This window comes from Hippocampus zosterae, chromosome 16 (assembly GCF_025434085.1).
Source record: "Hippocampus zosterae strain Florida chromosome 16, ASM2543408v3, whole genome shotgun sequence".
NCBI classification, from domain to species: domain Eukaryota; kingdom Metazoa; phylum Chordata; class Actinopteri; order Syngnathiformes; family Syngnathidae; genus Hippocampus; species Hippocampus zosterae.
The window spans coordinates 11167471-11180489 of record NC_067466.1 but is presented as its reverse complement, the minus strand read 5'-3'; the positions used below and the strand labels follow the sequence as shown (position 1 = coordinate 11180489).

The 13019-nt window shown below is 40.4% G+C and overlaps 2 protein-coding genes across 5 annotated transcripts; both read right to left on the bottom strand.

The window, feature by feature from the left end:
- Nucleotides 1-68: 68 nt before the first annotated feature.
- On the bottom strand, nucleotides 69-5889 carry fam76b (family with sequence similarity 76 member B). 3 transcript variants are annotated; one of them, XM_052046996.1, is made up of 10 exons: nucleotides 5259-5889; nucleotides 4385-4449; nucleotides 4239-4293; nucleotides 3983-4138; nucleotides 3722-3906; nucleotides 3508-3558; nucleotides 3334-3411; nucleotides 3123-3258; nucleotides 2922-3023; nucleotides 69-1189 (listed from the first exon to the last, which is right to left on the bottom strand). In XM_052046996.1, the coding sequence occupies exons 1-10, from the start codon at nucleotides 5343-5345 to the stop codon at nucleotides 1100-1102; spliced, it is 1005 nt and encodes a 334-aa protein (XP_051902956.1). In that variant the 5' UTR covers nucleotides 5346-5889; the 3' UTR covers nucleotides 69-1099. The 3 variants fall into 3 exon arrangements, with proteins under 3 accessions (XP_051902956.1, XP_051902957.1, XP_051902955.1); XM_052046997.1 differs by having other exon boundaries at nucleotides 3123-3255; XM_052046995.1 differs by having other exon boundaries at nucleotides 3123-3411.
- Nucleotides 5890-6099: 210 nt separating this feature from the next.
- On the bottom strand, nucleotides 6100-12752 carry mtmr2 (myotubularin related protein 2). 2 transcript variants are annotated; one of them, XM_052046987.1, is made up of 16 exons: nucleotides 12527-12752; nucleotides 11831-11915; nucleotides 11716-11739; nucleotides 11575-11641; nucleotides 11409-11503; nucleotides 11222-11326; nucleotides 10652-10756; nucleotides 10484-10567; nucleotides 9946-10095; nucleotides 9653-9841; nucleotides 9374-9559; nucleotides 8778-8984; nucleotides 8610-8702; nucleotides 8424-8537; nucleotides 7512-7688; nucleotides 6100-7421 (listed from the first exon to the last, which is right to left on the bottom strand). In XM_052046987.1, exons 1-16 carry the CDS (start codon nucleotides 12604-12606, stop codon nucleotides 7257-7259), a joined length of 1926 nt encoding a protein of 641 aa, XP_051902947.1. In that variant the 5' UTR covers nucleotides 12607-12752; the 3' UTR covers nucleotides 6100-7256. The 2 variants fall into 2 exon arrangements, with proteins under 2 accessions (XP_051902947.1, XP_051902948.1); XM_052046988.1 differs by having other exon boundaries at nucleotides 11575-11638.
- Nucleotides 12753-13019: the final 267 nt, after the last annotated feature.

Here is a 13019-nt window from a genome sequence, read left to right as displayed (position 1 = left end):
AATTTTAAAATTATATCTCCAACAGTAATTGACAAAAATCGAAAGATATTAAAACATAATAGCCATCGAGCAGTTTAGCCAGTTTTAATTGTTTTAAAAACACTTGTTTTGGGGGGAAAAATACAAAAGTGTTCTTTGACAGCACTGTATGAAACCAGCCCAATGAGAGGTGAAGGGAGTGTTTTGTTTAAAAAAAACAACTTCTATAAATGATCATCATTAAAACTGGCCTCACCATACACATACTGTACTCACTAAAACAGATACAAGCAAGAGTTTAAATACAACGGTTGAGCCCAATGTAATACATTTAAAAGTGTTTCTTTGAATTTTAAAAAAGAATTTTAAAAAGGGCAATTAAAGAAGTCCCAAAAGGTGGTAAATTCATGCAGAATTACAATCGTTCCACTGAAGTTTAAACAGCAAAGCACTTTGGCTGTCACACTGTGAAAAGGAGGTCAGCCGAGAGAGGTTTCCATCCAGAAGATGTTTCAACATTGATTGTTTCACGGAGTGTTACTGAGTGTTGTCTTGTTAGCAGCAGCTCAGTTGTCACACACCTCCTGTTTGCATACATTATAAAGTTGCGCAGTCTCTCCATTCAGGAGAACTTGTCCTCCACAATCATTTAGAAAAATATAAGTAATAGCTCTTGAAGAAAGACCCCAAATGTGGGATATTCTTGTACTGTGTTGTGTGAGGAAATAGGGGCGGGGGGGGGGGGGGGGGGGGGCGGGGGTAAGAGATACAGTTGAATAAATAAAAAAATAGCACGTAACGCCCATATAAAAATCCGGTGGATTTGTTAATGCTTGCCACACGCTTTCGTTTCAGCTGGCAGTGCTAAGAAATGAGGGCTCCATCCCACATCCAAGTTGCATTCTATAGTCCAGTGGAAAAAAAGTCACCCAAAAATATCTAAAATACGTTGGTGTTTTGTAGAGAGATCTTCTTTGTTTCCACGTGCGACTACATGTTTTCTGGATTGACCAACAAAGAAGAGATTGATGCTGATGGCCAAGAGAGAACACGAAGAGAGACTTTCACAGTGGCAAAATGAAGTCGCTCTCGTGTTGGGCAACCAATGGTCGGCAAATTGTTAGGGCAGCAGCAATGAACTTCCTGTCCGATCAAACTTTTTTCCTTTGGACAGTGCGGCCACTTGTTTCATCAGCTCTCTGTTCTTGGCCTGAGGAAATCAATTAAAAAACAATAACGTATTTTCTATTTACCAATAAACTTTGAGCTAATTACATCCCGGGTTGTAAAACTATTTAATAATAATTGAAAAAAAGAGGAAATATCACAAAAACACGTCATGAAGTGATTGAGATGGAGTAATTAGATGTTGCATCTACATTAATGATTGAAAAGTAACAGCATCGGTATGGACAAACAACAAATTATGCACTACTGCACATCACTCAATATCTAAGAATGCATCAACACCAACAACTTTAGGGCTGTTATGAACAAAGCATTTTAGAATCGATTATTCTAGCACAGGGGTAGGGAACTCTCGTGTGTTGGAGCATGGATGGATCTAAAACAGGCTGTATATGCCTCTCGAGGAACCGGAGTTCCCTACCCATGTCTTAGCAATTACTCAACAAAATACTTAAGTACTGTAATTATAAGCGGGGAGGCAGAAGGTAGAAGGTTCTGCTTGCTCCCAGACAAGTTTAACCGGACAAGGCATTTTAGTGGAAGACACTGGGCTCCACTAGAGCAGTGATAGAATTAGCAGCGCCTTGTGAAAGGCTTGAAATGTTACAGTGTGTAGTCTACAAAGTACTTTATAACTAGTGATTGTAGGATATATTACATTAGCTAATCAGTAAAAAATAAAAATAAAAAAGGACAAAACTTGTTGGCTTATGTAGTAGGGCTGGACGTTTTCACGCGCAGCAACTCCAGCACCGCTGTTGCAAAATGTGCATATACATTGTTATTTTTTTCCTTTTTTCATTAGAAGATACTCCAGAAGTCTTTTTACTTCTCAATGGCAGCCACGTCCGATTGACTCAGTGCATGCGTTGCACCAAATATCCGTGGGGTAAAAATGGCCAGTGGCAAAACATGATTCCAAGAGGCGCAAAAATGGTTTTAAAATGATTATTTCTATTTCTTTCATCATAGAAGTTGTTCAATAGAACATCATGACACTTCTTTCACTTTATGACACGGAAAGCGACACTTTTGGCTTTATGATGCTGATACCAGTGTACACGAGTGCCAGTGGATGTTTGAACACAAAGGTAGCAGGTACATTTGGAAATACAATAAATGCACAAATAAACTAGAGACATTTTAAAAACTTTTAAAAGGAAGCAAGAGCGGCTGGAGACATGCACACTAATTACAACTACAATTAGTGTAATGGTGAGTTCTTTTTTTGATCATTTGTTTCTAGCTTTTGTAGTTGGATGCCTGATAATGTATATCCTATATGTAACAATTTCGCAAATTATACAATTAATGGTTTACTTCAGATTTTTATAAAGTAATCAATGCAAATATCACTCTGCATAATTTAAGTCATCAACTTTTGGAGAATAATGTCAATGTTTTTAAACAAATCTCCCAATGACAACACCATTTAATGTGAAACTGCTGATGACTTGAAAATGATGGAAAGCGCCATTTTTGCATGGACTAGTAATACAAATAGGAGAAAAACATTATTTTCAGAACTATTTTGAACACGCAATACTGGTATTGCTTTGGACCTCGCTTTGTGTACTCGAACACATTTTTTTGCGGTGAAAAGGGCCAAAAGTGCAGCCGGAACCAAGCAAGCAAAAGTAGTCTGCATTTGTGTCTCGCATGGGTTAGTTATTGAGGAATTCCTTTCGGCTATGTATTAAATGAGTTATAATCTAAAAATGGTCCACTGTAGTCCCTAACAATGTGACCATTACCTGCTGCTGTTCCATGGACTCTTTGTGTGCTTTCTCCATTTGGTTCATCTTGACTCTCATGTTGGACTCTTGGTACTGGAAGTCGGCTTTCAGCTCTGTTAGCTGAAGCCAAAAATTTTGACAGTCAGTAATGTAAACATACAAACACGGCAACCGCAACTAACAATGCTGTTGCTTCTTGGAGCGAGGCTGTCAACCAACCTTTCGCTCTTTGTCGAGTATGGTTTGATCCCTCTGCTGGAGGAGTCTCTTTAGTGACATCACCTCTTCTTTCAGCTGACTGATGAGAATGAAGTTGTCAGTTCCTCCTGAATCCATGGACTGGGTGATGGAACTACTGTTTAGGGGGACAGACCCCATGATAAGTCTCGGCAAGATGGGCAAGAAATTTTGCGAAAAGGAATGATCAGACCTGTCACCATTTGATGGCTTCATCTCCAGTTTTGGTTTCTTCTTTGGAGTCTCTTTTTGTATTGAAGATGATTTATGGCTGCAGACAAGAAGATAATAAAAACACCTTAGGTGCAGGAAATGCATCAACTGCTTGATGCTCTTTTGGCAGATTGATAAAAATGGAAAGCTTTACCTCTGCTTCCACATTCCTTGTTCCTGCTCAGGACTCAAGCTCCCACTCAGTCTGCCAGAGACAAATGGGCTTAGGCACTTACTACAAAAGACTGCAACACAAACCTTTTCACTGCTGTGTGTTAAGAGTTTTCTGAACTTAAAAAAATATATAAAGCCTTCGAGGGACTGAAGTGGGCAAAGAAAAAAAAAGTTGAATACTGTAGTCAACGCACTTATGGTGAGAGCTGCTGCGTCTTTGATGCTGATGGTGGTGATGCTGCTGCTGCCTTGAGTGATGGTCCTTCTCGTTCAGGGATGAGGAATTCGAGGAGCCAAAGCCTTTCCTCTGTTCCTTGGTTTTCTGCAGAACTCGACGATAGGACAGCGTGCAGAGCCAGCACAGAAGTTTTCCATCCACCTGTGGAGCAAACTGGACTCATGAGACATACTTGAATTAAAAACAAAAAAAAGTTATTATGGCACATGTTTTATACCTTTCTCCTGCCTTCCTCCTTGCGGTCAAAGGCACATTGCTGTTTGCACTGCTCACAGGTTTGAGGTGGCCCATATTTCTTTTCTGAGTTTGTACAACGTTGGCACTTTGTCCCGATAAAGGCTGCAATAATGTTACAGTACTGACAGGGTTTGGGCTGCAAGGCGAAAAATGATGCAAACACATTAAAATTATTGATGTACGGAATTAGAAATCCATAAAGTGCAACGAGAGAGTGAATTAAGGTTGCAACTTACTGTTCCAAACTGTTTGACGTTCTGGGCACATTTTTTGCAGATTGTATTGGTTTTACTGTCGAAAATAAGGACAAAATAAACAAACCCAGGAAGCAATAACGCAACATGACAATAGGATGAACGGAGCCTCGGAATTTATGTGTCACCTTTCCTGCTGAAACTCAGATCTGCAGTAGGTGCACTTCACTATTGGATGTGCGATGCGACACTCCTGATGAGAGAAGACAAGGGTCAAATTTTTTCACATGTTGCGAGAAAGGCAAGAGAGTAGAACTAAACTACATTGTATCATCCCGGTGCTTTTAACGTTGTCCCTCTCAAGTTACTAAATTGGCACATATAGCCCTCGAAAAATGAGGGAACATGTCCAGTCGCTCCAAAAGTAAAGTATTTTGATTTTTTTTAGCGAAACACATTTAACATTAGAAAAAATCATGTCAAGGCAGCAGACAAAAAGGGCCTGTTTAGTTGAACACAAAGCTATTAAAAAATATGAGTAGCAACAGGTCTACAGGTTAATTGTGCCTTCTGCCATTTAGTGGAAGACCGTTTCGCTGTTCCCATCTGTCACAATATGTCGGTGGTATAGATAGGCGAACAAAGACACCTTATTTGTAATAAAGCAATAATTGTCAATGCAGTTTAAAACATTTGGGTAATTGATGCAACCTAAAGATGATCTCACGGCACACTATCTTGCCATAACAGCAGTTGGGAATGCAAGTTTGTGTGTAAACAACATTCGCACTGTAGCCATTCTGTAATTATTGAAACTTGACTAGACTCTCCATTGCAATTTTGCATATTGAGAATACTAGAAATAAGGACGGGTATTGAATAATTTGTTGCATGCTGTCCTGATGCTTTTAGTACTATTACGTGCATCGTGTCGTTTTATTATTTGGAAAAATATCACCTCGTTCTAGGAAGCGCAAATTGAACGTCCAGGCAGTAACTATGCTTCGACAGATTGTTATGATGTTCACAAAGATGCACACACACACACTCTCTCTCCCAAACCTTGCACAGCTGCTGGCCTTGCGACAGCTCCTCAAACGGGTACCGCTGGTTACACTTTGTACAGGCGTACAGAGCCGATGTTGCCATTCTCGTCCAATTGTTGTCACCCACCTCCACGAGCTAAAGCAGTCCAGCGGTAAAGTGACCGGATTAGGGCGCTCTTTTCTAAACTGCCACTGACCTAACTGAAACTAACAATGTGGTGATGGCAACTACACATCCCTTGCTAAAGCTAGCTAGCACAGCTAACACACTGTATAGGAGGAAGCTGTGAGGGAGCCGTAGAACAATAAACTCTATAAATGTGATCTATGTCTGCACGACCGCCACGTGACCAGACTGGGTTAGGTTGATTCAGTGATCGCCCATGACAAAAAAGCAATTATTTTAAAAGGAATCTGAAATTTGTCATAAGTTTACAGTGTTGTCGCAAATGATTTTTTCCTGTTTTCCTTCTCTTTTCGTATCGAAGCCGTCCTCATGTCAGCGGATGTGGTCGTGACGTCATAGAAGACAGAAAGGACGACCAATAAGAAGTCGGCAAAATTCACTTTTTCAAATACGCACAGCCAACCGAATTCGCGAATTTTGTGACGCTTGTATGTTAACTTGGAGAAAGAAGATACATGGACGCTATTTTCTGTTTGCTGACTTGTTCAATAAAGATTAAAAAAAACATGGACGCTATCAAAAATTTTCATTAAAAAAATAAAGGGACGCCATCAAAATGTTTCCACAGCTTTGCTAACATTTGGAATTGACAATCTTTCTAGATTAGATTGACACGACTTTTTAATGGTGGTTTTTACCTTGGCACAATTTTATACATATGAGGGGGGAAATCTTGCTTCTCCAAAGATGAATGCTACCTGGCTCACATTGTACGATAGCACTGCTATTATTATTTTTTTTTTTTAAATAAAAAACATGACAACAGAATAAGCAATTTTTTAATACAATTTAAAAAAAATTCTTAGTTACAGCAAACATTTTCAGAAGTGCTTTCCTGCCATCTACAAGCCCTATCTTGCTACAATATAGAATACAACAAAACATAAAATCTGTTAATATAGTAAAAGAAAACTAATGCCTCAAAGAACATGCTTTAAAAATAAAAACCTTAACAGGACCAAGGTAATCTTTGTAAGTATTTGCAATTTATTATGGGAGAAAGGCACAACCTGAGATTATTAACACAAATGTCCTTCGGGTTTCATTACCATTAGACACACTCACAGCTAAAATATTTTTTTTGATTGTAGGTTTCCTTATGGCATGGAGTCCCAATAGTATGTAGTTAATAGTTTGAGCTGTTCTGGACAAGGCACATAATCTTCCATATTATCTAAATTGGATGTTGATACAAATTAGCAATATTAGACACTGAATATCATGATTATGTATCCTGGCAGCTACATTGTTCTTAATATCATTATAATGTACAGTATATTGACAGCTAAATCGTGAGTAAATGGCCCCAGTTGCATGTTGTCTGGGAATAAGCAAATCATATCTAAAACTGAAAATATCAAGATTACGCGATAATAAATAATGTTGACCATGTCAACTAAACGAATGCCTTGAATGGCACACAAATAATAAAGACAAATAATGTTGGTCACAATCTAAAAGTACAGGTGTGATAAACAAACAATGACTTTTTATAACACAAAACTGGACTTTTTGTGTCAAATTAACTATTTTGCCAGTGAATTCCTTCACACCATCTTGAGATGTATTGTTTTCGGAATAGTAGAATTACATTTTCTCATGTAGTGTGTAGGACATAAATATCTTAGCAGGATAACATTTTAGGAGGCCCAAAGATAAAAATACTGATTTGGCGGTCAGTCGTTGGAATAAACGGTGTTTAGAATTCTCATGAGTCTGTTCCGAGCAGACACGATGCTTGATTATTCAGATGTTTAGCAGAGTTTGTGTCGCCAAGAGACCGAGCACGCTGTATCCGAGTGACAAATGTACACCAGTAGGGTTAAATCAAACAAAGGTCTGGACTGGGGTGATGGACCGTGTTGGAGAGCCCGCCCGCTCAGAGGAAGAGGACGCTGAGCGACTTGTCACCTCTCTCTGCAGCTCGTCCACTCTTTTCTGCAGCTCAGCACGTTTTGCCAGCAGTTCCTTGTGGCGCTGATGAACAGGTTCCTGGAATAAAAAGGTGATATAGAGATGGTTTCATTTGGTACACTGAAGTCAGGACTTTAAGTACCGGTAGTTTATAAACAAGTGACTTACCTGAGGCCTCATACGAGGGTTCCAACGTATGTAGTAGCCAACCCAGAGCTCCAGGTGGCGGAGGCTGACGACGGGGAACAGCACATGATTGGAGAAGTTGACGTATAAAGGATTGGTAAACTCCTCCAACTGGCTATTAATGTACGACCACAAGGATACTGTCCTCTTTGGAATCTCCTATAAAACAAGACATGTTTGTAGCAACAAGCTCCATCAGAGAGAGAGAGAGAGAGAGAGAGAGAGAGAGAGAGAGAGAGAGAGAGAGAGAGAGAGAGAGAGAGAGAGAAATTTACAGCGTACATCACAAAATCAGAGGTGGCTAAAGTACTTACACTCCATACTGGGGTTCAACAATAATTAAATATACATGAAGCCCCCCCCCCCCCCCCCGACCCTCAATTTTGGGATTGCAATTTAATCTAACGTATTTTGAGTTGCTCTTCACGTGTATTTTTAACAAAACACAAGTAACACATTCTGTCCAAATGAATTATCAGATTGTTCAATAGTTTTTGCTCTCACAGGTTAGACATACGATATATTCAAGGCAAATGAACCATGAATTAATATGACAGAAATTCTATCTACTTCAATTAGAGCCAACTCTACACTTTGACTTGCGGTCTATTAAGGGTTAGTAAGAAAACGTTGACCAATGTTATTTACGTTCTACTTAATGAAGTTGTTGCCTGATGTTTTTATAAAGTATATTATAGAGTGCTATTTTTCCTTACTCAGCATTTTTGGGGGCTGGAACCGTTAATGGCATTTCCATTCACTTCAGTGGGGAAATATGATTTGCGATAGCAGTGCAGTGATGGACCGAAATAAACTTTTGTCTCAAGGCACCATTGTACCTCGTTATTCATAACCGGTGCAGAAAAGATTTCAAGGCAAAAGGAATGGGCGTACTTCTTTCAGCCTCTGCTGTTCGCTATTACACAGAAATGTCCCAAACAAGCAGCTGTACAGATGGTCCAAGATGGTCACCAGGAAGAATTCGTTGAACTCGAAAGCTGCAGGAAACTAATGCAAACAGTTATTGTGCAATTAGCGATAATCAATGAAAAATGTGGGAAAGGCTTCATATCTGCTCACCTGGCGGGTCAACTGCCACACACAGTCGACAAACTGAATAAAAACAGGTGAGCGATCTGCATCTGTGTGGTTCTTATCGCCATGGCCGATACGCTGAAAGGAGAGAGGAGTCAGGAATTTAGAGTGCACCGTAGTTTGAGAAGGATAAAAGTATGTAAAAAGATTTACCAGCTGAAAACGGTGCCCGAAGCTCAGCCATTCTTTCTCTAGCAACACCTGGAAGCCACAAATGGTACGGAAATAACCGTCCAGCATGAGCATGGCCAGTGAAGTGAGCTGCGCTGTGCGGTCCCAGCCATCGCTGCAGTGCACGACCACCGACGTTTTACCAGACTCCACCTTGTCTGCAATGCGCAACGCTCCTGCCAGGATCAACTACAAAACACACCACTGTGAACATAAAAACTCTACACACCCCTGCTCAAAAGGCAGGTTTTTGTCACCTATAATATTTAGAGAGGGTAAGTAGAGTATTCTTCCAACTTGTAACTTCTCAGTTGCATAATTGGGAGTAGCACATCATTTGACTGCTGTCAGGCTGATGAATAAAAAATAACAATCATAATAATAATAATTAAATGATGTGAAGGAAAATTGTAAATAGTACTGCGATTTATCCATTTTGTGTTCATATTGCATTTGATTGAAAGATGTTTGTTGTTTTTTTTCTCTTTCTTCTTTCTTCTTTTTACATACATTCTTGCTGCTGGAGGCTGTAAATTTCCCCAGTGTGGGACGAATAAAGGATATCTTATTTGGCTCACCTTGATGTGCTCAAGCCAGTGAGTAGACTCCAGATTTGAAAGCCAGTGTGAATCCTCAATGTTAGGGTAGACGATATCCTTCAGCTTGCGGAGCGACTCTCTCATTACGTGGATGTTGTGAATATCCAAGAACACCAATTCAGCATTTTGATAAGCATCCTCGCTTTCATATCCGCCGCCTTTCATCTGAGGTTCAAACGAATGCCATGTGATTCAATGAAGGTTGACCATTCGTTTTGGCCTTCGTGTCTACACGGCAAACACTACTACAGAACAAACCTTGTTAGCGGCAGCATTAACACTGGGCCTGGCATCAAAAATGAAGAGTTTATGTGACTGGGCGTTGGCATCCATGATTGCCTGCAGGTATTTTTCATCCTCTTTGCTCCGTTTCCCGTTCACCCCGACCATGGGCTGACTGCAACGTGTCACGGTGGCCTGGCTTTCTGGATGGATCCAGGACAACACCTGTACAAAGGGTGTACAACCACTACAGCGGATCTAAAAACTATACACACCCCTGCTCGCCCCAAAAACAGCTGCACTGAGGATGAAGCACAACATTTACTCACAGGTATCCTTCCCTTCGCCCGGAAGCCTGCTACTCTCTTTAGCTCTTCATCTGGAATGTTGACTGGAACTGCCATTGTGGATGGGTAGGTGTCGCACAGTTCGTAGTGATCATTTACCTTTGTAATCCTCCAACTTTCATTAGGAATGCCCTTTGTGACACAAAAGTAACCAATGTTACAAGATCAACAGAAAAGTTTTATTCACTTCTGCACATGTGATTTTTTTTTTCATTTCCATTTTCAAATGATGGGAAATTACCGGTAATAATTAAGCCACACTGCACCAATTTAAGACACCCTTTTGTTCGTGTAACGAACAGTAGTAGACTGTACTATTCTCGTTTGACTGGTTGACAGTGTCTGACGTTGTCTTCCTTTCATAAACAGCCACATGCCAGGAAGGAAAAAAATTGCAACTTGTCCTCCCTTCATTTTTATTCCATCACGTTGCTATAATGTTGCACATTGGCGTAGCTGAGACACACTCACATGACTGTATAAAGAAACCACGCAGAGTTTACTGTTCTGAAGCAGGTACCTGTCTTTTGTATTCAGAGACTGCGTCGTACACCTTCCATCCATTCTCAGGAAACACTTGTCCGTACTCGAAGGCAAATATTTGCTGGGGAAGAGGAGGAGGAAATGTATCAGCTCCTGGATGGCTACAACCTCCAAGGGACGCCAACATGGCTGACATATCACTTACCAGTCCATTGGAGACAGGAAAGGCAAATTTAATCAACACTTCGAAAACTGACTTCTTGAGAGTGTCGTCCATTTGTTTGTGCGCAAATCGCAGATTACGCATATCCTGTGTGGAGCAAACAGGTCGTGGTTATACACAGGACCCTACAGTAGCATACAAACAGCTAGCTATTCCTAGTTTCCTTCAAGACACAACCTCAAGATCAAGACAGTTATCAGTTATGATGCACTCACAGGTTCATGACATACAACCTGGATTGTGTAATGCATTCATTGCATCGTAGGTGTTGCTACAATTCTGCCCCTCTAAATAGAGTAACCGAGAAATAGAAACACCTTTTCAGTATGACGTAGTGTGATTCAACCTCACGTTCCATGACAATCAGAGTAATAAAAATGATCCTAAAGTAATGACACTAGCCAGTATCAGTCCATATTGTGCATCATCATCTGCTACAGCGCTTGCATTGGATTTCATTGGACTGCGATGGGTTACCTAATGAAGGAAGTCATATTTGTCTGACATCTAAACTCCTATCAATGCACGATGACCATGTTTGTGCTGACTCACCTTGCAAACTAGGCCATAGGACACATCACCGCGGCTTGACGCACCCCCAATCTTCTCCACACGACTCACAACCCCGAGGGGCAAATCTAGCACAAAAGACGGCTCCTAAAAGTTGATATTATAGGAACAGAAAGTCATTGTTTTGTCCACATCTTGTGTGTGGTGAAACATGAATGAAACGTCGTACCCTGTCCATGCATTTGAAGAAAAGTCTGTAGTTGCTAACTGTCACTATTCCACGCAGTGCTCCGGTGAAAGGACAGAAGTAGGTGACGTCTTGAGCTGTAAAATTAAATTATCATGAAGCCACGAAAGGGTTAAATGCAATGGAAGTATGCAATAAACACTCATACCCATATCTTGCACAACTTCATTTGGAAGTAACTGTGGTTCCTCTTTATCAGAATCTCTAAAAATCTGCTAACGGCAAAGGAAAATTAGGAGTGGCGAAGATCTGTTTAAGTAGTCATGCAAGCATAATTCAGCACCTTTACCTTTGCATGCGTTTTGGTCTTGACCTAAAAATAGAAAATAGTTGCATGTCAGTCACAAGTTGATTTGAGGTTCATGAGGATTTATGTGATTAATTCCATTCAGTTCCATACGAACCCTGATTTCTGGGGAAAACTCTGCTGAGGTGGCCATCTCAGACAACATGGCAGAGGAAGGTTTAACGTGGGCCGAACGCTCAGAACTGTGAAGAGATCATGCTTTGTTTTACATTGTAGCCATCCTGAAACCAAGACTTGAACAAATGCATCTAAGTATCAGTCACGTATTCCGAATTCGCAGCAGAGTATATCTAACGAAGGACATTCAGTCAAAGTGACAATCCCCGTTACACTTCCGAGTGCAATGGATATAGGTGGAGGAATTTTCGCTACTTTCAATAATTGAGTGGAAATATTGTGACATGGGCGAACTCAAACATTGCTGGCCCTTGTCGATGTACATTGATTTCGACACCCATAATCGTCTCGCATTAGTCACGCATGAAGGGCGAGGACGCTGACATCTGTCAACTTCGTCTCACGGGCGTTGGTCAGATTTATAACTATATGTTGTAATATTTAGTCCAATACTTATAACGCAATAATATTTGACACACACCCCTATCAAGGCAAACGGAAACGTGTTAAATTCAATACTCATTTTGCCGCGGGACATGAGACTTGTTTTATCACTAGTGCTAAAAGCTTCAGACTTATTTTATGAGAGCAGGTACCAGTTTCACTTCTATAGAATAAACATGTAAATCATATTTGTGTTAGTTTCAAAACTTTTAGCTAGCTTAACCAACGCTACCTGGACAATGAATCAACACTCGGATGTCGAGAAGAGGATTGCTTGGAGCCCAAACTGTCGATACTTCCAGTCTTCTCCATATTATTGTTCTCTTTCCTTGATGTATAAAATCCGATGGCTGTAGTGGCGCTAGAAGGGTATTTAATCCCCCACTAGTATACAGTACTAAAATCAACAAGAGGAAGCTGCCATGTTTTCCCAGCACCTATAATCGCTCTTCGAGAACTAGCTCTGCAACGCCTCCTGCCGGTCTAAATAAGACTTGCGGCCTGCAGGGTTGAGTGTTCTCCAGCGAAGACAAATCGTCATAAATTATATATAGTAATGTACAGGTATATACTGTATCTATTCCAGCATTCCAGAATTGAAGGGCATAATACGTCCCATCCACATATAAAATACTAAAACATGCAGTTTGAATAAATAAATGTACGGGTACTTGTCCCGAGACCAAAGAAAAATAGAAGAATGCTTGAAAATAGATTAAAAGAAA